General features: G+C 42.6%; 2 protein-coding genes across 3 annotated transcripts; both read left to right on the top strand.

Moving 5' to 3' along the window:
* Positions 1-1,812: 1,812 nt before the first annotated feature.
* Positions 1,813-10,818, top strand: aif1l (allograft inflammatory factor 1-like). The gene is made up of 6 exons (XM_076158743.1): positions 1,813-1,973; positions 2,391-2,452; positions 4,051-4,117; positions 6,068-6,109; positions 6,379-6,541; positions 9,340-10,818. Exons 1-6 carry the CDS (start codon positions 1,949-1,951, stop codon positions 9,425-9,427), a joined length of 447 nt encoding a protein of 148 aa, XP_076014858.1. The 5' UTR covers positions 1,813-1,948; the 3' UTR covers positions 9,428-10,818.
* A 732-nt stretch (positions 10,819-11,550) lies between these two features.
* On the top strand, positions 11,551-18,775 carry tor1 (torsin family 1). Of its 2 annotated transcripts, none has more exons than XM_076158702.1 (5): positions 11,551-11,901; positions 16,485-16,750; positions 16,857-17,032; positions 17,195-17,322; positions 17,452-18,775. In XM_076158702.1, exons 1-5 carry the CDS (start codon positions 11,703-11,705, stop codon positions 17,694-17,696), a joined length of 1,014 nt encoding a protein of 337 aa, XP_076014817.1. In that variant the 5' UTR covers positions 11,551-11,702; the 3' UTR covers positions 17,697-18,775. The 2 variants fall into 2 exon arrangements, with proteins under 2 accessions (XP_076014817.1, XP_076014818.1); XM_076158703.1 differs by lacking the exon at positions 11,551-11,901 and adding an exon at positions 12,146-12,436.
* The last annotated feature ends 7,847 nt before the right edge of the window (positions 18,776-26,622 follow it).

Below are 26,622 nucleotides of genomic sequence, written 5' to 3'. Positions count from 1 at the left end.
ACTTGAAAAAAGATTAGTAACAAATTCAGGATGTTGTTGTTTGTGTTTACTTTGATATGTAATCATTGAGCTGTATTTGCGTTGTGTAAATAGACTCCGGGGCTTGTGCGTGAAACCAAACAAAGCAATCAGCTTGACGTTGGTCTTTGTTAGAGGATGATAACTGTATTCTTTCCCATTATGTCCTCCATTCATCTCCCATTCCACCATCATTTCTCCATTAAACCAAATTTGTCAGAGGATGTCAAATTTCTCTATCAGATTTCTACTTATTAAGTCATTCTCATTTCACCTGCGACACTGCGCCCCCATCTCTGTTCAAAGGACCGCTTCTCGCACTTTGAAAAGCCTTTGACCCCTCTAAGACCGCAATTACCCTCTAACCTTCTGCCCTAATTCACTTACAACCTCTTTCTTCAGATGATTTTTGGCTTAGTATCACTTTCTGTCAGGGCCTGAAATTCATTTTGGCTGTCATTCCTCCCTCATGCACTTTTAACCCTGTCTACCATCATCATACAGCTTTTGCTCCCATGTGACAGATATCAAATTGCATGCAAAGTATTTTAAACTTTATTTCTCTCTCATTTCTCAAACTATCACCTGTTGGACCCAAAACAGACTTTTCTGCTCTGTTGATGCCCCTCCTCCGTCACCCTTGACATGTTGAACTACTTAATGTTCATGTACACCAATGCTGACCTGCAGTAACACACACACACACACACACACACACACACACACACACACACACACACACACACACACACACACACACAAACTGTCAATAACTTGGTGATTCAAAACTGTCCCAAGAATTAGTAGTTTCCATTTTTGCTGTATTGTATTTTGCTGATGATGTTGTAATTCATGCTGTATTTAAAAAGGTTGCTGTAACCATGATTGACCAAAGGAGAGTGTGGCATGTTTCTATATTTTTAAGGAGCCTTTCGCCCAGTAAACCACCCAGCCATTTAACTAAAATATAATCAAATAAACTATAAAATGTAAATATAAATGACTTAATAGGTCATACAATCCGTCACTGAAGTAAAGCCGTGCTCCTTTCTCAAGTTGATTAAAAAGCCAGAACTAAAAACTCTTACTCTTCCTTTTATTCATTTATCCATCTGAAATGTGTTAAAATGAAATCATATAATTATGGTCCAACAGTCAAAAAGAAACAATTCCCCACACTTCAGTGTGTGTGATGCACGCAATGGACAAGCTCCAGCACAGAAACTGGGCCAGAAATTACTTTAATTGTGGGACTTAATTGCTATATTTTTCTTTTCCTGTGAATCACAAATGCTGACAAATTGCTGTCTGCCTGTGACATACAAATGTAAAAAAAAAAAAAAAAACACACACACACACACACACACACATTCGCAGACAGGTTGTTGTATCAAGACTACTTGTATAATTCTTTATACATTGCTTTTTACACTAAAAAATTACGTCCCTGCCAATATGCTGTGTGGGTCACGCTGTGCAGTTTTCTCACCCACCACATGGTGGCGGGCGTCAATCAGAAGCTTCGAGGCATCTTTTACTGATGAGGTTCGCTAGGGTGCAGAGGATTTTATTTAAAAATAAAACCTTGAGAATGTGTATATATGGTTGGGACCAAGACCTTTAGTTACATGTATATTGATGTGGTGGTAGAGAATTCAGATGATACATTTCTTAAATAGAGAAGAAAGAAATGATGAAAATAGACCCAAGAAAAACGGCGTTAGTTTAAGGGTTTTATTATAAAAACCCAGGACCGGAAGCTGTATTTCTGTACAACTGTGGGCTTGACAGCGGTGCGGGGCGGCTACTTAACCCTCAGAGCCCACCTCGCACAGGAAAAGGGACCAATCCATCCGGCCAGCCGTGAAAGCCTGTCGGCCCGGATCTTATTCCATTTTTAGGGATCTACACACCACAGACATATTTCGGGATGCCTGCAAGTAAAAATGTTCAAGGTAATTGTAAAAAACGGACCTGCTTGTATTTTATAGCTTTACAATGGAGCTTCCTGTCTGACGTTATGGATTAATGCATGACCATGTTAACTGGTGTCTTTAGCTTGACTGCATTGGAGCGCTTGTTCGTGACATTTTAATGTGTCTGCACATTTCCTTTTGACTTTTTTTAACAACCTATCAATAATAAAACAATGGACAAGTACAATTCCTATTCAATGTGTTTTCATTGGATCGTTACTGGAAATAGACCGCAGACATTCGCGGGGTCAAACGGAACAACAACCGACGCATTCGGGATGAAGCCATCAGCTAACGTGGTCACTCGCTGAGCCAGTACACCAACTCTAGGCTATACTCGTGACGATATTAAGAAGCTAGCTATTAAAATAACGTTACGTGATTGTTGTTTTGCAGGAGGGAAAGCCTTTGGCCAGTTAAAGGAACAGCAAAGGCAAAAATTGGAAGAAATTAACCAAGTGAGTAATTTATTTCATGTTATTGTAACGCTAATTTATTTGTCTAATGAACCGTACTCTTGTTTGTGACTCTACAATTCAAGGTCTTGAGATTTAGATACAATGGCGAACCGTGAGAGAACAGGTTCGGATAATGATCCAGTAAATTTCAAACAGACAGGTGCAACTGATTTTTTATGACGTTTTATTGATTGTTGACTTGTTGAATAGCTGCAAAGTGTTGAATTATGCTGCGTGTGTGCGCGTGTGTGCGCGTGTGTGTGTTGATCGGAGGTGACCTGATCTGTTGTCATGGACCATTTGACTCACATGAATCAATACGTGGCCACCCCGTTTGAGAAACACCCCCGATTTTAGTGAATACATTCCTCAGCGTCCCATTGTAACGTGTGTTTCCAGAATAACAGGTGCAGTGTGTGTGTGGGGGAGGGGGGGGGGGGGGGTTTAGTCAGTTACCTACAGGATTTCAGCTTTCTATTAAGAAGAAGAAAGAAGAAACACTTTTATTGAAATAAGAAATTATTTTCTATGTGTGTGTGTTTCTATTGCAGTATTATGAAATCCAGGTCATGGCAGGAGAGCCTTTGACATTATTACAGAGTTGCAAAGTTTTCAACATGCCCACAAAGAGATTCAGACACAGAATTACAACATCTATTAGTGGTCTATAACATAAACAGGTTGATCTGACATCATCATCTACAATCATATACAAATACATCATCACTTGGAGGATGCATTTAGAAAGAGCCATTATATTAACATGGAGATATATATACATTTATATGAGTGGATCTATTAGGAATTAAACCCCAAACCCTTGGCAGTGTTAGTATTGTGTGTTCCGGTTGGTTATTAATCTGTGAAAATATCTCTTATAAGCGAGCAAGAAATGGGAAGCATCATTTGGATGAGGTTATCTCTGTATCTGACCTCCATCTGGTCAGACCCTCCTGACAGATTACCGAGCCGCACCGGGTCAAACGTGGGGGGGTTGGACTTTCCTGTGTGTAGGTTTGCGGCAGTGACTCAGCACGGCCGACTCAGTGTTTCTCAGCTGAAACATTCAGCTTCCATCCATGTTTATCCTCTTCAACCTTCAAGCCAAGTTTCACAGGCTTATATAGGTCAACCAGTGACCTCTCTCTCTCTCTCTCTCTCTCTCTCTCTCTCTCTCTCTCTCTCTCTCTGTCTCTCTCTCTCTCTCTCTCATTATAATTTAATTACACTCGCTTCCTTCTTGCATTTTTCCTTCTTCCGTCTCCTTTAATCACTTGTTACAGTAGATGTTTCCACTAAATGAGCTCTGATGAATCATCTCTGTCAGGGAACAAAAAAAGGGCATTTTCAGATTCTGATTGATCACACTCAGATTATGTCGCTTGTCGAGCGCTTTAACGCTTCATTGGGCGAATCAGATTGTGATGGGATTGCGTCATACTTGTAGATGTGTGGGTTGCTGTTGTTATTTGTAGAGCCTGACTGATCTTAAGGACATTTGGAGACCAGCACATAAAGCATAACATTTCAAACCTCCAGTACTGACTTCTAACTTTTGATAACCTTTGTTCATTTCCTGCCTTCACCCGCCTTGTCAGGAGTACCTGGAAGACCAGAAGTACAGAGATGAAGAGGACCTGGCACAGAAGCTGGAGGGTTTAAAAAGTAAGCGAGGGCATTCCTAAATTGTTCTAAGCAATGGAGCTCTCCCTCTCTCTCTCTCTGTTTTTGTGTGTGTGTCTCACTTCTCTTTTGTCTACTGCCTTACTGTTTGTTTGTTTGTCTGTCATCATTCCACACACACACACCATGCTGCATATATCTCCAGTGCTTTTCTCTGTGGGGAAGAACGACTGCTGTGATCTCTGGGTGGTTTGCAAGGCCGAAGGCCTCCGTGGCCCTCCTGGAATGTGCCTGGGCGTTCCTCTGCTTGTTCTCTCAAAAATTCTGAACTCTGCTGGAGAAACGGTGACTACAGGGAATAGAAACGCAACCATTCCCACATCGTTCCCTCCCCGCCGACTAGACATTTCTGCCGCCCAACTGTTGCATTTCCTGTTTATTATGGTTCATTACGAGCATTACCAGACGGAGTAAACTTAAGAAATGTTTATAATAACAGAGGGTAAAGATAATGAATCATGGTACGATGTCTTACTTACAGCACACAGGAACAGTGTATAAACAGAATATAAACTCTCCCTAGGATTTAACCTGCCGTGTTGCCCCAGTCAAAATAACACACACATTTGAAGTAAACTAATACAAAACAAATCATATCCACACAGGATAACACAGGAGACGATATTCTACAAGATTTTTAGACCGAAGACCTTCAGCTAAGCCTTCAGCTCTGTGTGTGTGTGTGTGTGTGTGTGTGTGTGTGTGTGTGTGTGTGTGTGTGTGTGTGTGTGTGTGTGTGTGTGTGTGTGTGTGTGTGTGTGTGTGTGTGTGTGTGTGTGTGTGTGTGTGTGTGTGTGTGTGTGTGTGTGTGTGTGTGTGTGTGTGTGTGTGTGTGTGTGTGTGTGTGTGTGTGTGTGTGTGTGTGTGTGTGTGTGTGTGCGCGCCCACTCCCCTGAGTGTACGGAACAGGGTCAGCATTGTCCTCCCCGCTCCCCATGGGTTCGCACAGTAACACAGTTCCTTAACCAAAGCCCCTCTCGCTCTTCCTCCCATCACAAACGCACACACACTCACAGAGGTTCCATTGTGGGTTAGAAATAGTGAGGAGAGTGTACCGACTGTGTGACTGCCTGTGTCCTCATCTCCAGAGAAGAGACTGGTGAAATTTTGGCGATGGAGAAAACATCTGCTGTAGATTTGGACTTGAGAAGCCATTTCGAGTGCTTTATTGTTGTTATTGTCACTGATCCACAGCATAGATACTCCGTAAAGGATTTAGACAAACTCATTCAAACAACATTAACATTCACAGATGATTTAAAGTTTGCAGTTCCTGTAACCTGCATGTCTGTTGGACGAAATGTCCGCATTAAGTCTCAATGCAGTTAGGCAAAGTAAATTGTTACACAATTGTGACCTTTTCAAAATACTTTACAATATATTACAAACACTGCGTCCATGTTGAAACCTCAAATGCACTTTGACATGAAGCATCCTTCACACTTTAATGATAATTGATTTTGTTTGGCAATCCTGTTAGCCTATTAATGAAGTAAATTTTTATTGTCCCCGACTGGCAAAAAGGGGTCGACATTTCAACTTAATTTAATTTGTGCCGGCATTGCCCATCTCAGAGCATTCAGCTTGATTGAAAGTGGGAAAATATTGGAACGTCAGAATCAGAATTTGTGTGCTGTGTGTAGTGAACACTTATGTCCACTACACACAGCAGCTGTTTGCCTGCTCTCTGCTTACAAACACACACACACATTTGCACACCTGTCATTATCAGCTGTTTGGGTCCTTTGTGCGGGGTCAGTTGTTTGGCCAGGTGTGTGTGTGTGTGTGTGTGTGTGTGTGTGTGTGTACAATTTGCGGTAACACGTTTGCTGACATGTAAGATGGCAGCTGTGGTGGATCGGCGTTCATGAAAGCGCCTCATGAGAAGATTCATGACGCTTTGCTCAGCAGAATCTCCCTTGTCTTTTGCAGATAAATACGCCGAGTTTGACCTGAACGACCAAGGCGAGATCGGTGAGTAACAGCCAGCAACAAAACACCAGCTGCATGCCGATGACAACAACTGTCACCTGAGCACCACGTGCCAGCTATAAAAGAGCAGTAATTAAAACAGTGTGTGTGTGTGACCTGAGCCCGTGTCGCACAGCCGCATCAAAGGGCATGTGAGGTGCACAGGAGTGACACACACACACACACACACACACACACACACACACACACACACACACACACACTCGTGCTTACACCTTTTGCGCGTTCGTGATTGTTGTCGTTCCTTTCAGATCTGATGGGTCTGAAGAGGATGATGGAGAAGCTTGGGGTGCCCAAGACCCACCTGGAACTGAAGAAGATGATCGTGGAGGTGACGGGCGGCAGCAGCAACACAATCAACTACAGGGACTTTGTCAAGATGATGCTAGGCAAACGCTCAGCCGTGCTCAAACTGTGAGTGTGTGTATGTGTGTTTGTTTTCACACCATTTCCTCCTCCTTTCTCCTTTCCTTTGTGCGCGTGTGTGTCTCATGGACTTAGATGACTGGACCCTTTAGGAGACAAATCCCACAATCCCAAACAAACACCAGAACTTTTCCCACCTTTGCCCTCAACTGTTTTTCCTGGTTTGTCAATGTTTTTTGCAAAGCTCTCGTCCCTCCCTGCCTCATTTTACACACATTTTCGCCGTATCGCTTTACATGTTGGAAAGGAATGTTCTCTGGGTGGAAACCATCTTGGATCTCTGATGCCTTGTTTATATAATATATGAAATGTCTCTATTTTGCGCTGAAACTAAGGAGTTTGTGCAGCATTTGCACATTTTTATCTCCTCACAAGGAGGCCTGTGGCCTTGGATCGTTTCCTCAGCCGTAAGATTTTCCGCGCCTCCTCCCTGTTGTGCTGCTCCCGTTGTAATGTATTCGCTGTCTTCCAACAGGAATGCGGAAGTCTACAAGGCTTCTGTTGTGCGCTGCTGTTTTTGTCTCTGGATCGGATTGAAGAGAGAGATCGGAGGGAGAGTGGAGGTAGAAACCCGCTTTGCAGAGTGTTGCTCAAAGAAACTGGCACAGCGGCAATTTACATAGTCGCAATTAGAGGAAAATAATGGAGGTCAGTGGCGACATAAGTGCAGAGTTCATGAAAGAACAAGCGACCCCTTTAGCAAAAACACTTGTCTTAGTTTAGTGCAGCATTGACACATTCGGCCCTATTTAGTGGACTTAAAATGAAGCCGGATTTGACTTTGAGGAATCTGCTTTAACAGAGAAAAGTTTCTTTTTAAGTCGGTCGAGTCAGTTCAGTGTGTTTCTTATAGAGGCAGAACCTTCTATAGTTTAACATAAATATGTATAAAGACCTATATACATCTATATGTATTGTATTCATATAGATGAAGTAAAGCAAAAGGCTTTGAAGTATTAAGCAGGATACAATAATATAATGATACACGGCTGTAATTCTGTCTAATTAAGATGAAGAACATGTACTGCCCACTCTTGTGCTCTGCCCACCATACTGGCACCAGCACAGCGTTTCTCTGTCCCGCCTCATTGCCTCTTATCAGCTCCACCTGGGGGCGGAAGGCTCTGCTCTCCTTAAAATACTCCTCTGCACTGAGTTGACCCAAATGCAACTCTGCTCATACTCCCTGTAATACTCCATACTTATTTGCTTGTCGGTTGTCAGCTGTGTGTGTCCACATTTTGGACACGGCTTCACAAAGCTTGTTAATACCTTTTGTGCAGATTTAATAGATGTTTTACTCAAAGCAGATTAGCCTAACTAACCAATATGCTGATGCTGATACAGAGGCGGCGTCAACTCTTAATGGATTGAGAATCTCTGAAATTCACAACCGCATAGCAATCTCACACCTCTAAAACAGAGTTTGACTTTGAATTTGTTTTATTGCTGAATGGAGGCAGTGTTTTGCGTGGAGGAGCAGAAGTTGCCGATCTGGAGAGGGTGGAAATGAGTTGACGGGTGCCCGTTTCTCTGCTGGGATCAATGCTCCTAATTGGATTAGCCGAGCTTTGCAGAGGTGTTCCAGAAAAGGAAAGTAAAGACATATGTTCACTCTGAGTAGCTCTCGTCAGATTCCTCACTCCGCCTCTTTCCTCATTAATGCAGCTCACACTCCCGACTGTATCTCTCTCTCTCTCTGTGCTTTTGCCTCGTCCACCGTCCAAGATTAACTAATAAAGAATGTCCAAACTATAAACAAAAAGTGCAGTGTGCCACTAAGGCACAAAGAGGAGCTGCCCAGTGACTGCCAGCGAGAGTGGACTGGAAGAGAGTGAGCAAGAGACCGGCCCAACCCATAATAAGCGTTCACAGCACCAGCATGGCATGGCCTACGACAACGTCCGGTGTTCATCTTCATATTTTGATTTAGCTTTACGCTTTCCTGCAACCATGGCAATTCTTTTAGTAGCTAATGCTAGTCTGGCTAGTAACACTCTGAGACTGCGTGTGCACATAAGAATGTTTCATGTTTGGAACATTAACGTTACTGTTACTATTAACCTTTTCCTGTTCGGCTCCCAAACCGTGGTGGAGGAGCACATGGAAGTTTCCTCCGGGGCTGAAGTTGATGCTTAGAAACTTTGGGGTTAATCCCCTCACCTTTTCCAGCAGCAGAATAATGCACGGAACTTGGTCGTTCTTGGGAGGTTGGCAGCTTTATCTTCACCAGTCTCTGGCATACTTTACATTCATATCTTCATACTATAACCCGTAACAGTAACATTCATTGAACATGATCAGACCTTTTCGCAGGACTGTGAGGGTGTCTTATGACTGCGCTTGACTGACATATTCCCAACCCTCCTCCCCTGTTGAGATTGTCGCAGCTATTTAGGACAGGACCACTTTCACAAAGTCTGAATCGACCTGACTACATAAACACCTGTGTGGGTGTTTGGGGACTTTAACCCCCTGCGAGATCCTGCGTGCTCATATGTGGACAATACATTTTTCCTTCCCTATGCCTTATACATCATTGTGCTTAATTTCAACCTGTTGTCCTCATGTCTGGACAGTCTGCCTCCTAGTAATGTAAATACCACTTTGGGTCACTAAGAAATATAGCAGTAAGAAATGGTGGTAATGTAATGTAATGTAAGTCGCTTTGGATAACACCGTCTGCCAAAATGATCATAATGTAGCTCTTTGTGAAAGCGTCTGATATGTTTACTTTCCTGTATATGTAGCTTGTCTCATTATTTCTTTCTTCTTTGTGTCCACAGAGTCTTGGTCTTTGAGGACAAAGCCAACGGCTCCGCTTGTAAGCCTGATGGCCCCCCTCCAAAGCGGGATATTGCAAGCCTGCCATAAGGTCAGCTGTCGGCCTGCAGATTACAAGCGGGGCAAAGGGACCATCATTGGAATTGAGCCGTTCTCTTAAAAAGTGGAGTGTTGTATCAGTGTTGGACCAGTGGTTGAGGATGTTATTTTGTAACTTACTGTGTGTGTGAGGTGTTTTTTATATGGACGAATGAACCCACAACTCACTAAATGATGTTTGACTGTGAATATTATTCATTTTGTTTCTCCAGTTTCCATAATGACGTGTAGCGTTGATAGCTGTACATGTAACGTGCTTGATAAATTGAATTTTCTAGTCAGTGTTTGTACATTTCAAGGGAAATTCTGCATAGTTTTGTTTTTCCATCCTTGCTCATGATTATTTTTTGGGATATTCCGATGGTGTAAGAGTGTCATGCTTTCATTGAAGCACAAGAAACAATTTAGTTTTTTTCCAACACGTATTGCACTTACCTCAGTGGTCTTCTGCCGCAGCAGATCACATTTGCTCTGGGTCAAAATGATCAAGCCCTGGATACTGATCTGGAATCAGTAAAAAGGTCATAGTGACATCTGTGTGATCAGAAAGACATTTTCATAGACTACTGCACTGTAGTGCGTAAATATTTTAGCAATTAGAATAGACTCTCAGCGTCCGTATGTGGCTTGAAGATCACAGCAAATGTGACTTCACGTGTTTCAATGTTTTAGATCTGTAAGGTTGGGATTGGAAGGAGTGTGATTTTTCAGGCATCCAAATCAGAAACTAAGAGCAGAACAAATGTACATAAAACTACCTACAATCATATTCTTTCCAAGTGCCTAAACATGCAGATACTGTAGAACTTAAAACACGGTGAGGAAAGCACAAGTGCTCACAAGTGTTTTTTAGTCATTTCAAACTACTTTAAAATGCCATGATACTTTTAATAGTTAGTTGATATGGTGTTCATTGTTGGTATCCACAACACGAGTACGTGAAGTTTGTTTTTCTTAAATAGTTTCCATTTTTGCCCAGGTCTTACCTTTCTGTTATTTGATTTAACTGAAGATGACGAAGATCATATATCTTACATGTTTTTTTTGGAATTTTTACCTGGTATTAATTTCTCAACGTCTTGGTCTGTCTTTTCATCAGCCAGCCAGCCAATCCTGTTTGTCAAACTGGTTTAATTCTCTTGAATTCTGTGATTTGTGCCTCTGAATTTGTTTGTCTTCATTTCATTTACCTATCACTCACAATATTGACTGTGAAACGGTACCTGTAGTATTTTTAACTCACATAAGATGTTTTAAACCACATTATGAATCTGTTGCCAGTCTGATAGATACTGTAGTACTGTATAACCTTCACTAAGATGCACATTGCTTTTTTGTTTTAGTTTTTTCTGGCACCAAAGGAGATAAAAATCTTACACTGACCTGTTGTGTTTTATTATGATAGTGGAGACATTTTTCGTTTCTGCTTAAGCTCACACTCATATACATCTCGTATTACCAGCTCTTTAAAGTATCAATGGTGACCAAAAAAAAGCATTAAAGAGCAAAGTTTCAGGCTGAAAGCAGGTCAGCGTACTTACTATACTAGTGTAGAGTCAGGACACATTCCCAACAATACATTTAGAGAAAGGGTAATGGCATTTAGTACAGAAAAACCTTATAGAAAAATATCTAAATTTATAACTTTGGGTTTTGTTCAGTGGCTAATTTATCCTTCACTGAGTTCACAAAGCTCGTAGCGAAATATTAACACTTACTGGTCACACAACGATAAGAACTCAGGGAGAACTCGGCGCTAAATCTTTACCATGTTCACAATGCTCCTTGCAGGAACACTGCCACCGGCTGGCCACATGAAGCCAAGCGAACAAAAGATCCAACAAACAAAGGTTTTAGAAATCCAAAGGACTATCAGTATTTCTTGCAAATGAACGTATACAATCATTCGCAATATTTTTGGTGTTTTCCGTAACAATAAGAAAATTCCAATGTAATACTCTGTTAATAACTATTAATGCTTTGCTGTGTGCTAAAATACTGACGAAACAATTATAATTAATAATTATAAATCCAAAACGATCATGTTCCTTCAACCATGCAAATATTCAGAGATTGAAAGATTCCGTGATTCCGTTGAGGAGAGACAGGTGGACGCCTTTGGACTCTGACGTCATCAACTGGCAGCGCTTCCCTGACAGCTGTTTGTCGATTGTTGTCGATTTAAGTCCTATTTGCCAGACGCCTCACACATTTTGCCTTATTTACTCCACCCTGGTCACTTAATGAGGGGATACCTGTGACCAAAATGAAGCCGGAGAAGCGACACGTCCTGCTGCTGTGGATGCTGTTGTGCTGCGGGCGGTCCGGAGCTATCGAGCCCATCAGCACCAGCATAGCGGTCGGCATGGCAGCTGCTCTGACCGGCTTCTTAGCCAGCTACCAGAACATTTTCTATTACTTCCACGAGTGTTGTCGACCAGAGTGGATTGCATTCAACAAATCAGGTAACGTGCAGGAATCCAGCAAATACACCGGCCCGCGTTTAGTCTTAATAAGTCTTAGGCGGACATGTTTTACGTTAGATAACTGGAAATAATGTTAACGAAGCGAGTGCATTCACTGTAACGTAAGTCGCGCCTGTGCAGTTACACAAACTTTACGCAACTGTCGTATTTGTAAGTTGGCTTGACGTTTATATTTAAGTCTTGCAATGTTTGTCAACGCGTCCCACGTCGTCGCACGTTGATGACGCAACAGGAAGTAATGCGTCTTTTGTATAAACAGCTAGTCTGTGGCGCTTTGCCCCCGTGATGTTTGTACGATTAAAAGCTGCCGATGCGCGCAATTAAAAGGCTTTCACGATGAACTTAACATACAGACATTTGGTGTTATGTGTCTCGGTTGCCGGTGTGTTGGTGAACGCGTTTGATCCGTTCACAACAACGGTGTTTGTCGGCGTTGGGGCGGCGCTTGGACGGACGATCTACAGATATTTTCAAGAAAGTTGCAACGCGGAATGGATCGCGTTCAACGCCACAGGTGAGGTGATGGTTTGGGGTCGTGCAGAGTTTGGAGAGGGGGGAGGGTTGTGTTATTCTATCTGGGCTTTCGGTGCAGCTGCTGGGACGAAGATCCAAAATCACTTAGGACAAAATCGAAACCTAAGGTGCTACGTGCTGCTTGTTCAACCCTTAAAACATAAATAACGTGGTATTTTATTTATTCAATACAAATTCAGGATTTCCTTCTTACTAACACGGAACTTAAAAATACGTTTTACATACAGTGACGCCATTTTGAGATGCGCGCGCAAACATAACAACTATCAACAATAAACAAAGTAGTATCGCAATTTGTAATAACAAAATTATGATTCGAAATTAATAATAATAATATTATCGATGTATGCTTCACGAGAATAGAACTGCTGCTCCTCCACTTTGTGTTTTGCTTTAATCTGTTAATTCAATTTCAGATATGTTTTCCCAGTATTAATTCTTAACGTATTTGTATCCAGCTGTGGTCGAATGTTTACACAAATTTGTAAAGAACATGTATGTCACGGTCTTGTGTTTGCAATAATTTTTACAACTCTTATTTTTGGGTGATATAGTGATTGGACCACATTCTTCTTTGTCACAAAAAACATTCATGAAGTTTGGTTCTTTTAGGAAGTTTATGATGGGTCCACTGAAAATGTGTTAGTATCTGCTAGGTCAAAAATATACATACAGCAATGATAATATTTGGTTACGTGTCCCATAACCAGTTTTGCCTTAATTAGGCACTTTTGGTAGCCATCCACAAGCAAGCTTCTGGTTGAATCGATGGCTCTTCGCTTTGAAAGAGTCTTGCCCACTATTATCTCGAATGAGCAAAATGGCTTAATTAAAGGTTGACAACTATTTTGTGATACTCGCACCCTTCTAAATATTATCCACTCCTCTCACTCTGTAATTTCACCAGAGATTGTAATCTCCCTGGACGCTGAAAAAGCCTTCGACAGAGTAGAACTGGAATACTTAATTGCAGTACTGAAGCAATTTGGCTCCGGATGAGGCAGTGGCTCAGTGGGTAGTGCTTCCGCTTGGGAACCGGAGGGTCGCCGGTTCGAGCCCCTGCCGAGGTGCCCCTGAGCAAGGCACCGAAGCCTCAATTGCTCCCCCCTCTGCGAAGGGTGGTAATGTAATGTAAGTCGCTTTGGATAAAAGAGTCTGCCAAATGCTCGTAATGTAATGTAATGTAATGTAAAATTCAGCAGCTGGATAAGAGTGTTATACTCATCACCACAGGCCAGTGTCCTCACAAACAATATTCGTTCAGAATACTTCACACTACAACGGGGGACCCGCCAGGGTTGCCGTCTATCTCCACTCATCTTTGCCCTGGCCATCGAACCATTGACCATCTCATTGCAGTCTTTCACTCTCTTTAAAGGTGTTATCCGTAATGGTGTCGAACACCGACTATCGCTATATGCGGATGACTTGTTGCTCTACTTAACTGACCCCATATCTAGTCTCCAGCTGTCCTGTCCATCCTTGACACATTTAGCAGTTTTTCTGGCTACAAAATCAATATTTCAAAGAGCGAATGTTACCCCATTAATACTCTAAAGTTTGCTTCTCCGCCAAACAGACTTCCCCTTTCATCTCAGTAACTCGGGGTTTAAGTATCTCAGCATCAATGTGACTTGTACATTCAGACCTCCTGGCTGCCAACTACACCGCGTTTACTACTACCCTGAAAACTGACTTTCTTAGATGGAACAGTTTACCACTCTCCTTAATTGGGAAAATAAACGTGATCAAAATGAATGTTCTACCTGTTTCAATTTCTCCCTCTATTCCTACCAAAACATTTCTTTGACCTTTTAGACAAAATGATTACCGCCTTCATTTGGGCCTTCATTCGTGCTCCTCCTCCGCCACTGCCCTGATTTACTCCTCTCTCCCAACCAAGGAACCAAGTATTCTGGACCTCGGGGACCTATCTAATTCTAAAACAGTGGTTGCCTGGGAGACTGAGCTTGAACTCCACCTAGACATAGATTGGTGGGACGCAGTCATACGCAATCTACATACGGTCTCGTCCTGTGCTCGTCTCGCTCTTATCCAGTTTAAGGTTGTACACACGGTCAATTTTTCTAAATCCAGATTGGCCGAAATATCCACAGACGTAGAGGACAAATGTAATAGATGTTCAAAGCCTCATTGTAACCTAAGCCACATATTTTTTCTCTGCCATAGGCTCAACAACTACTGGTCCGGTTACTTCAACACATTGTCCACCATATTTGGAATGCAAGTTCATCCCTCCCCTCATATTGCCGTTTTCGGTACCCCATCTGAATCATGCCATTTTAACACCGCACAAAATGAAATGGTCCTTTTCAGCTCTCTTCTTGCGAGACAGCGCCTGTTTCTGCATTGGAAATCCCCTATCCCGCCCTCTATTTCGCAATGGCTGAAGGACACAATGTATTTTCTTAGACTCAAGTAAATCAAGTACGCTATGAGGGGCCACACTGATAAGTTCTATCAGAGATGGCAACCGTTTCTTTCTTCACAGATCTACAGGCTATGCCAGACCAGTGACTGATTACCAGAACACAGAACAGTTCCTTTTTATTTTTTTTCATTTTATTTTACATCCCAGGCGGGCCAGGATGGGGTTGTATGGATGCAGGGTTGTGTGACTGTTGGGGTGGGATGTCCTCTCTCTATTTTTGTTTTCTCTCCTTCTCTGTACCACAGCCTATGATGCAATTTGTACTAGTCTACATTGCTGTTTGACATCATCCTGTAAACACTGTATCCCTATGAGATCATTGCAATGTCAATCTACTTGTATTCTACCTCAGGGTCTACACATAAAGTTTGGCAACAACAATACTATTGATAGTGCAGCTTTCCTTCTTTCTCTCTATCTCTCTCTCTCTCCTCTTCCCTCTCTTGCTGTATAAGAAATGATCTCCAAAATATCCTACAATTGTATGCGCAATGTCATGTAAAATGTTTGCTTCAATAAAAACAAATAGCAAAAAAATAAATAAAGTGCATAGCACAGTTGTGTCCCTACCATGACCACGAAGAAAATGTAAGCTATCACCTATGCAGGTAGAAAATTGGTCAGGATGGTCAAGAGTCAACCATGAACCATCAAAAAGCAGTTCTTCAATGAATTAGAAGCTGTTGGAACACAGGTGTCAGTGTTCACAGTCAAGTCAAAAATTGAGCTGTTTGGCCACAGTAACCAGAAATTAAGTTGGAGGAGGGGGGAGAGAAAGGTGATGCCTTTAACCCCAATAACACCTTATGGGCATGGTAGTAATATGCTCTGGGCCTGTGCTGCCAATGGAACTGGTGTGTTACAGAAAGTAAATGGAATTATGAAGGAGGATTACATCTGAATTCTTCAGGAGAACCTAAAATCATCAGCCAGAAGGTTGGGTCTTCAAGTTTAAAGTTTATTTGTCATGTGCACAGTAAGGGTTAGGCCTGATGGCCTGGGGAAAGAAGCTGTCTTGGGATGCAGTTGGGTGTTCCAACAGGACAAGGACCCCAAACACATCAAAAGTGGTACAGGAATGGCTGAATCAGGCTAGAATTAAGGTTTTAGAATGGCCTTCCCAAAGTCCTTACTCGAACATGTGGGCAGTGTGAAGAAGCAAGTTCATGTCAGAAAGCCAACAGATTTAGCAAAACTACACCGATTCTATCAGGAGGAGTGGTCAAAGATTCAACCAGAAGCTTGCCCGAAGCTTGTATATGGCTACCAAAAGCACCTAATTAAGGTGAAGCTGGCCATGGGACATGTAACCAAATATTATATCATTGCTGTATGTTTATTTTTGACCCAGCTGATTCTGTCACATTTTCAGTAGACCCATAATAACTTCATAAAAGAACCAATCTTCATGAATGTTTTTGTGACAAAGAAGTATGTGGTCCAATCACTCTATCACAGAAAAATAAGACATGTAGAAATTATTGGAAACTCAAGACTGCCATGACATACATGTTCTTTACAAGTGTATGTAAACTTTTGACCACAACTAAGTAATTCTTTGCCGTGCGTTCTCCAGGCCTGCATGCTGACCTGGAGCTCAAACTGTTTGGACAGCACATAGCGTCGCGGATTGTGTTGAAAGCTGTGAGTGGTTTCATGAGCAACAACAACCCCAAAAAGCCTCTGGTGCTCTCTCTGCACGGGTGGACCGGCACCGGGAAGAACCTCATGAGCAAGCTGATCGCTGAAAACATTTACAAGGAGGGAATGGACAGCAGCTTCGTCCATGTTTTCACATCTGAGCTTCACTTCCCTCATGCGCAACAAATTGAGACCTACAAGGTATCTGTTGGTGTAACATTATTATAGTCCAAATCCCCTTTTAGTTACAATACCAGGTTCTGTTTGACTTTGCCTGCGAGTACAATATGTTTTTGTTTTTCTTCAGTCTGAGTTGCAGCGGTGGATCAAAGGCAACATCACCAACTGTGCACAATCTATGTTCATTTTTGATGAGATGGACAAGATGCATCCAGGCCTGATTGACAGCATAAAGCCGTACCTGGACTACTATGACAAGCTTGACGGAGTATCATATCGAAAAGCTATCTTCATCTTCCTCAGGTGAGGCTGAAAACATTCCTTAGAGTCTAGCTATCTTCATCTTCTTCAGGTGTGACTGAAAACAGGAGAGAAGGTTCTCAAGTACAAGAACAAGTGTTTGTTGTATTGACAACCTAATTATACTTTAATTAATACAATGCCTGTGGCTGACATCCCTCATAGCAACGCTGGAGGAATAGACATCATAGAGACGGCTTTAGAGTTCTGGAGAGACGGCCGACAACGGGAGGAGATCCAGCTCAAAGACCTGGAAACATCGCTGTCTCTGTCCGTGTTCAACAACAAGCAAAGTGAGTCGACAGTTGAAGAGTTGTCTGTTCTGCATTACAGCCTGGATTCCATTTAAGACAGAAATGCAATGTGAAAAGGCTGAGTTTTCCTTCCACTAAAAGGTCTCAATGTTTTTGTTTTTTTTATAGGCGGGTTGTGGCACACAAGCCTCATAGACAAGAACCTGGTGGACTTCTTTGTCCCGTTCTTGCCTCTGGAGTACAAGCACGTGGTCCTGTGTGCCATGGCGGAGATGAAAGCCAAAGGGACGGAGCCGGATCAAAGTGTGGCAGACCAGGTTGCCAAAGATTTGGTGTATTTCCCGAAGACGGAGAGAGTGTTTTCCGTCAAAGGATGCAAGACGGTGGAGAGCAAGTTGGACTATTACACATAGTGTCATCCTATCTTATATCAATCTTATCCATCACTGACTGTTTTGCACTTTTTTTAAAAGAAAAGGGGGTAACTGCAGAGCGGAGGTAGTCAGGTCGACTGAACTCTTAGGAAGACTTTGTCCGGATTTCTCAGCGTTACCTTGTCCCTGTGAACGATGCCTGCGGGTCTCGTTTTGCGTCTCTCTCATTGAGCAAACTGTGTGTCTGAAAGGGCACAGAGAAAACGCAATCAGCCTGGAACGTGCATCCTCTGTCCATAACTAAGGTGCTTGATCTCTGCCTTTGTTTTGCAACCCGATGAAGAGTCCTGCAGATGATTTGGCGTCCCTGAGAGGAGATGAAGTATATTAAGCAGAGAAGAGATGTTGTACTTCTGTCTGTTATCCATATTAATGGATTAACTGGAAATGTCTGCCTTAACCCTTTACGTGGGCTTCTTGGCCTTCTTAGATCCACCACGTCATTACTACTCTTTGTTGAAAGATGTAATATATTTTTAAGCCGTTTAAATGTGGCCTCCCTTGTCACACTGTTTGAGTGTAGCAAAAGAAGATGTAAGAGGAAACTGTTTATCTGCATCGCATGGTAAAAGCAGCATTCAGCAGAATCGATTTTCATTATTGTGTGATAAGACACTGCTTTCATTATGGAATGCAGCAGATATGATCCTGTGTACTGTACTAGTTGATTCTTCAGTCTAAATGCTGATATCAAGAAATAAGTTTGCCTGTGAGGTTTTATGTGAATGTTGGAAGATGATGTAATAATTAACGATCACCTTTGGAAATTTTATAGAATCAAGACTTGTTAAACATGACGCCAATTATACAATCCAACTTAAATATTTTTGGCTAATTTAAGTGATAGCAAAGCATCTCTGGTCAAATTCAGTGTCTCCTCTTTTATGTATTTTCTTTTTAAATTGAAATCTTAATTTGGTGTTCTTCAGTCATTAGAATAGCGGGGAATGATTTGTAATGCAGTCTGTCCAGTCTGTCATTGGAGAAGGAAATGTTTCTGTTCAGTCTTTGAGTGGACAAAAACTGAAACACTAATTACAAATAAAATGTGAAGACTTGCTGTTGTGATCGTTATTGATATTTGTATTGACTGGAGCTACTCTTTGTCGCTTAACTCGTGCTCCCCCCTGACACTTCAGCCCTAACACCCGCCTCCCCTGGACCTCCTCTGTTCGTTTTGGTTGTTTCTTCCGTCCAGCACTTCTGTAAGTCGCCATAATTTATTCTCATTAAACATTTCACGTGACACAGTTTAGCTGGGGCACAAGACCGTGAAGAATGTTATGTTTGCCATTTTCCATGGCTATTTAACTGATGTAATTATAAAAGAAGTCAGCTGTTGACTACTAGAAATATCTGCTTACATTTACAGGCACTTGGGTATTCAGTCATTTTGTATTTTTCTTTTCTTGTTCACCTTGATTTATTGATTTACCTTATATCAGTTCCCCCTAACTGCTTGGCTGATAGCTGATTCAGGGTACCACTTTGTTCTGTATGTTGAGTTCTCTTGGTGGCTTTAGTTGCAGATTTGTTGTCATGGGCAAGGCAGAGTATTTAATTGAACCTGTCAGACGGTGCAGCCAGTTTGACAGGTCTAATTACGATTATTTTTTTTGGTAAACGAAAGATGTGATTCAATACTTGAATCTTTAATGCCTTATTTTTCTGAATTTAAACTGTGTTGATAACTTGAGCTTCAGACTTCTGCTAATGTGTTGCCTGATGCTGTAACTCATAGCAATGGTGGAGAGGAGATCATTTCAGAGATGGCTTTACATTTTTGGAGAGAAGGACGAGAATGTGAAGAAATTCAACTCAAACATCTGGAAACTGAAAACACCAATCGCTCAATCAGTGTTCAGAAGGAACCACAGTGAGTAAACTGAGGAATTAGTTTTGTGTTTCTGAATCACACCCCGGTTGTGCCCCTGGAGTCATATAACATTGGTTAAGTTCTTTATCTTAATAAAGATGTGGCACACTCACTCACACTCTCTCACAAACACACACATCTGGGACAGCAGCACCCGTTGGGACATCACGGTGCCCCTGATGGTGTTGTAGTCACGTAGCATGAGGGTCCAGCTGGTGACGGTCACCCCCATGACCTTCCGTTTCGCAGGATGGAGGGCGCACAGCCACCTGAAGATGGCATCCACCAGATATCTGCAATCAGGCCACTGAGCCGTGGACCTGATCCCTTCTAGTCCCAGACACCTAGGATGAGAAGGTGGAGGAGATGAGATTAGAATAAGCACCCAGGCATGTAAATTGGTGCAAAACAGCCACACTACCAACAATGATGACCAAAAACGTATCGTGCTGGGAGCTTTGGACCTCTTGAATCACCTCTTCACCAGCTCGGTCCTGTAGCTCGAGGAGATTCTGCCACCAACCCACCCCCTGGACAGCAGCAGAGGTCGCAGCAGCAGAGGATGCAGAAGAGCTGGCAGGGATGAGTGGCCGGGAGGGGAGCCACAAGCTGTTGTCGCCCAGGTTGAGGTTGAACTCCACAAACCCCTTGTCCAAGAGCTCAGGCTGTTCCTCCTCCTCACCCTGCTCGTACATGTCCTCGTCATCCGGCTCCTCCAGGTTGTCCGACTCGCCAGGAGTCACAATTGCACACGTTACTGCAACATCAAATGTTGTCGAGTCCACAGTCAATGCCTGAAGTCGCAGTTGGTTTTGCTCACCTGGAATGAACCTGTTTGTAAACTAAAGTTGTGTTGTAAGTAGAAGAATGCGTTGGTATGGCAGTTCTTCCGTTCTGGGCCGCGCTGTTCCGATTTTTGTTCCATGTAGTAGACACACCCTAGTTATTTCTACAACGATTTTACAACTACAAACTCAAACCAGGTAAGACACTACTACCTGTCCGCGTCTGTAGTTTAACTACTTCAACTGTGCGGTTCACTGTGAATGACAACGGTGGCCGTAAATAAAATGCTCAGTTTGACTTTCACGTTGTTGCCACATAATTGACATTACCTGGCTTGTATCGTGACAGTGCTTTTCTAACCCAAAGTTATCCGCTGCTTTGGGTTGTCTTCTCTTCTATATAAAATCAACCTTTTTCCTGTGGAGGGCCATTTTGATTTTTACATCATCCCTCACGGGCCATACTTCATTATTGAACACAAAACTTCTGTTGAAATGTTTAAGACACGCAGTTCTCGACTTATTTTTATGGTCTTCTTAACTTAATCGACATAGCATCACGATCATGACCATTAATTTCATGTTTTTAGCCCATTTCAAATGTAAACATGTTTCTTATTGTTTTCTCCATTTTTAAGAATCTGTTCCTGTAGGTTTTATATCCACTGATGTTGTAGAAGTGAAGTTGTTTTAGCACCATCTTTTATTGTGAAAGGTGATGTATACATATATATATATCCTTTCACAATTAATATATATATAAATATATATATATACTGTATATATATATATATATATTAAAAAATTAACTTAGTCAAACTGACTAATGCGACGCTGAAACTGTTTCTCCTTGGTGAGACGTCAGGTGGCAGTGATGACGATGCTACTCGCACAATAATTTCAAGCTGCAGGTTATGTGGCACATCAGCTGGTTCCACGTTGTAAGATGTTCGGCAGTAGCTCAGTCGGTAGGGATTCCGCTTGGGAACTGGAGGGGCGCCGGTTCGAGTCCCATATGGGCCAAGTAAGTGGACTGGTAGCTGTTGAGTTGCCAGCACTGCCGAGGTGCCCCTGAGCAAGGCACCGAACCCCCAACTGCTCCAGGGCGCCGAATAATGGCTGCCCTGCAATAATTGCAAGTCGCTTTGGATAAAACCGTCTGCTAAATCACTGTAATGTAATGTTGCAACTATGTTCAACTCATTTTGTTTGCTTTTCAAGTCCTGGAACCTCTTTCCAAAGGCCTGAAGGAGTTTTGCATATTCTGATGTCACAGCTGGCTTTTATTCTTGCAGAGTAGGAAAGTGCAATTCACCTTGGGAAAAAAAGGGCGGATGACTGTCTTTTTGGGCCATGGTCAGAGTCATTGAACAGAGCGTAACTGTCATCGTGTGTCGTACCTACCTGCCATCAGTGACAGATAGCGGAACATGGTGTCGAAGAAACGAAAAGTTGATGTGGAATGTCGTTTTCTAAGACAAGTGCATAAATGACTACTTTTTTTGTGGAAGTGAAAGGCAAGCCTGTGTGCCTGATGTGTGGGGAGGCGCTGGCTGTTGTGAAAAAAAGTTAACCTCGGGCATCGTTACAGCTCGAAACATGCTAAACTGGAGGAGCTGACAGGACGAGCACACTTGGATAAAGTTGCCGCTCTGCGAGTTTGGGTGCCCAACAAGAGTTTTTTTTAATATATAAATATATGTGTATCAGAATCAGAATCAGAATCAGAATCAGAATAGCTTAATTCGCCAATTAAGTTTAAGCATAAAAGGAATTTGCTCTGGTCCTTGGTGCGTTTAACATATAACCAAACAAACAAAAAACAACATTTAAAACGACATAAAAACAGCAGCTTGGCAAATAATTAGATTAAAAACACACTAAATTAAATAAATTAACTAAATTGAATACTGTTAAATAAAGAAACGTCCAGTGGTTTATTGTGTGGTCAGTGGAAGACCCGGGCCTTGTTGATGAGGTCCACTGCAGAGAGAAAGAAACTGGATTTGTGGCGTGAGGTTTTGGTCATGATGGACCGCAACCTCCTGCCAGAGGGGAGGGTTATAAGCAGTTTGTGTCCAGGGTGGGAGGGGTCGGCCAGAATCTTGTCTGCCCGCTTCAGGGTCCGGAAGGCGTACAGGTCCTGGAGGGATGGCAGGTTGCAGCCGATCACCTTCTCTGCACAGCAGGTGATACGCTTGCTGCCCTTGTCGTTGGCAGTGGCTGCAGCGAACCAGATGGTGATGGAGGAGGTGAGGATGAACTCAATGATGGCAGAGTAAAAACTTACCATCATTGTCTTTGGCAGGCTGAACCTCTTCAACTGCCGCAGGAAGAACATCCTCTGCTGGGCCTTTTTGGTGAGGGAGCTGATGTTGAGCTCCCACTTGAGGTCCTGGGAGATGATGGATCCCAGGAATCAAAAAGACTCCACAGTGTCAACTGGGGAGTCACACAGAATGATGGGGGCGGGTGTGGCTACGTTCAATCGGAAATCCACAACCAACTCCTTTGTTTTCAGAGCATTCAGCTCCAGATTGTTCTGCCTGCACCATTTCACCAGACGGTCAATCTCCCGCCTGTAGGCGGACTCGTCCCCATCAGAGATGAGTCCAATGAGGGTGGTTTCGTCCGCAAACTTCAGGAGCTTGACTGACTGATGACTGGAGGTGCAATCATTGGTATACAGGGAGAAGAGCAGAGGGGAAAGAGCGCAGCCCTGAGGGGAACCGGTGCTGATGGTGCATGAATCCAAGACGTGTTTTTCAGCTTCACGTGATGCTTCCTGTCAGTCAGGAAGTCTGTGATTCACCTGCAGGTGGGGTCGGGCACGTGAAGCTTGGAGAGCTTGTCCTGCAGCAGTGACGGGATGATGGTGTTGAAGGCAGAGCTGAAGTCCACAAACAGGATCCTGGCGTAGGTTCCTGCAGAGTCCAGGCGCTGGAGGATGAAGTGAAGGGCGATGTTGACAGCGTCGTCTACAGACCTATTGGCTCTGTAGGCAAATGCAGGAGGTCCAGGAGGGGGTTGGTGAGGGATTTCAGGTGGGGCAGCACCAGGCGCTCAAAGGACTTCATGACTATGGGGGCAAGTGATTGCTGTAGGTGTCATGTGGGACGGTGTCAGAACTGGCAGCTTGACCATCAAAGCAACAGTAAAACTCATTCAACCTGTTGGCAAGGCACAGATCATGTAAAGACTGAGCAGGTTTAGGCTTGTAGTTCGTGATTTCTCTGAGACCCTTCCACACAGATGCAGTGTCATTAGCTGCAAACTGCTGCTTCGGTTTCTCAGAGTACAGTTTTTTAGCATCTCTCACCGCCTTGCTAAATCTGTACTGAGCCTCTTTGAACCCGCTCCTAAATGCCTGCTCCTTCTGCCTGCTCCTTCTGCCGCCTGAGCTGCATGAGCTTCCCTGTGAACCAGGGTTTGTCGTTGTTGAAGCTCACCCAGGTGCTTGTCGGTACACAGCTGTCCTCACAGAAGCTGATGTATGACGTCACAGCCTCTGTGTACTCGTCCAGACTGACGGTGTCAGACCTGAAAACGTCCCATTCAGTACAGTCAAAGCACGCCTGAAGGTTCTCCAGAGTCTCGCTGGTCCACTTTGTAGATGTCAGGTTATGTATAACCTGCAGCTGCATATTGCCCATTATTCCATTTTAGTGTATGTCTGGAAGTTGTTTAAACTCTCTAGTTGTAAACTGTAGGGGAATGAAGTCAAACAAATGAATAACTTAAGGAACCAGCTTTATTTTCTATGGAAACATACATACTGTAACAAACTGTAACTTTATGACACAAAAGTGACAGTTGGTCACAAATTGCTCAATAAATTCATGTCAGACACAGATGTACAATTGAACCAACCAAATGCCCTATAAAACACTGTGCCTCCAAGTGTCACAGCACTGACTGTCAAGTTTCTCCTCCTAATTAGCAGTTGAGGTTGCGGGGCTGCATTCACATGCTGTGAATGGAATGAAAACAGAACACAGAAATTTTCCTGAAACGTGCTCAGAACATTTTATTCATGTTGAACTAGATAAAACGTTATTGCAGTGGCAAATAGCTTTGGTTTTATATTTGATTTGATTACATTAATGTTCAAGTTGCGATTTACAAGAACGATTTTAACTGCTACTGTGTTAAATACTGCTACTAACCCTCCTGTTGTCCTCAAATTTACTAACGTCTTATATCCTTGGGGTCAATTTGACCCTAGCAATTTAGACCTCCATAAACTGATTGTTACCCAAGTTTGTGTGTCAGGTACTTTATGTTTCTTTATTGACTATCTCAATAGCCCTTTAAATGAAACATATTTCAAGCATTAAGAAGGGTTTAATTTGTAAAATCAGTAAGAAACACTTAACAGCTCTTTATTTACAAAATACACCTATAAAAAAATTACATTTGAACATTGTGTCATTGAGATTGGTCTATGCTACTCTAAGTGCTATGTACGCAAATATGTAAGATGGTAAAAAACAAAGTTACATTGTCACTAAAATTAGTTTGACAGAATACAAACAAACTGAATATGAACACCATATTTTTGCCTTCAGGCCATCATATTGGGAGGCAGTGGCTCAGTGGGTACAGCTTCTGCTTGGGAACCTGAGGGTTGCCGGTTCGAGCCCCTGCCGAGGTGCCCCTGAGCAATGCACCGAACCCTCAATTGCTCCCCCCTCTGCGAAGGGTGGTAAATGTAATGTAAGTCGCTTTGGATAAAAGCGTCAGCCAAATGATCGTAATGTAATAATATTACAGACTTTTGTCTGCACATGATGTGCAGAGAGGGTGTGCGGTTCCTTGCAGACGTATTTCTTGCATTTCATTTCAGCTCGTTTCTGTTCTGCTCTGGGTGTCCTTCACAACATTTGCAGCAGCTGTTGATGCTCTTGGATGGCATTGTGCACCAGCGCGTAACCAATAGCTGCTCCAAGAAAATCCTTCTTCGATTCAGTTTTCCCCTGTTCCAGTCCTTGTTTATCTCCCTCCATATTACAAAGGCATTGTAGGCACTCACATCAATAATGTTGAAGAAAATGACAAGGGGCCAACGGGCAGTCATGTGTCAGCAGCTGTATGTGGCTGTGACCTTGTCCGGGTAATCAACCCCTCCCTTTGTCTCATTGTAGTCCAAAACCATTTGTGGTTTTCTTTCTTTATTTTCAGTAAGAACACTCAGGTCAAATAGTAACTTTATAACACAAAACATAACTTTATGACTCAAAACTGACAGTCACAAATAAATCCATAAATCATTGTCAGTGTGCATGTCTTCCTGTGCCATTTCCGATTGCCTTGCCAGGGCACTGGAAGCGATCTCTGCTACGAGAGCAGCAAGCAGCCACAGTACAACTTAAGACAGAATATGGGGAACATTTAAGAAGCATAAAAACACTATATTAAGACTTTTGTTATCCAGATGAAGTATTTATATGATGCTTAAAGTAAAATACGAATGGCCAAAGTAACTGGTGAATGCAGTGCTGTAGAAAATAGAAAAATGTAAGTAACAAGCCACCAAAATAGACATTAAGGTCATTTGAAGAAAGAATCAAAAAAGCCCAACTGCAGTCAGACATTTTGTTTTAGGTGTTTTCTTGATGATCAACGGCATAAAAGACAACATTCTTTAATGATATTGAAACCATTGGTGGTAGATTTAATCCATAAGACAACTAAAACTGACTTTTTATCGAATCATCAGCCGCCACATCATCATCGAGGGACACCCGGTCTGGACAGCTGTGCAAGGCGGTGGTTGTTTTTCTGCCTGGATGCTGCATCTGAAATTTTAGCTCTCTATCTCCTTCCTTGTCCAAGATATGGGCTTTTCAAGTTTTCTATAGTTTCAAAAATCGATGACCCGCGGGTCAACGGTTTTCAAATATTTTCAATATTCCCCAATTTGCCCTAAATTCACACAAATTGATGACATTTCTGTCTGGATGCTGGGTCTGAAATTCTGGCTCTCTATCTCCTTCCTTGTCCAAGATATGGGCTTTTCAAGTTTTCTCTAGTTTCAAAAAACGATGACCAATGGATTGATGGTCAAGGATGGAATGATGGTCAACGTTTTTTCGAATATTTTCAATATTCCCCAATTTGCCCCAAATTCACACAAATTGATGCCATTTGTGCCTGGATGCTGCGTCTGAAATCTTAGCTCTCTATCTCCTTCCTTGTCCAAGATATGGGCTTTTCAAGTTTTCTCTAGTTTCAAGAATCGATG

Source organism: Genypterus blacodes, unplaced genomic scaffold (assembly GCF_046128005.1).
Source record: "Genypterus blacodes isolate CSIRO-AG114 ecotype Tasmania unplaced genomic scaffold, CSIRO-AGI_Gbla_v1 ptg000085l_1, whole genome shotgun sequence".
Classification (NCBI taxonomy): Eukaryota; Metazoa; Chordata; class Actinopteri; order Ophidiiformes; family Ophidiidae; genus Genypterus; species Genypterus blacodes.
Note: the sequence above shows the minus strand (reverse complement) of the source record. Positions and strands in the feature narration are given on the sequence as shown.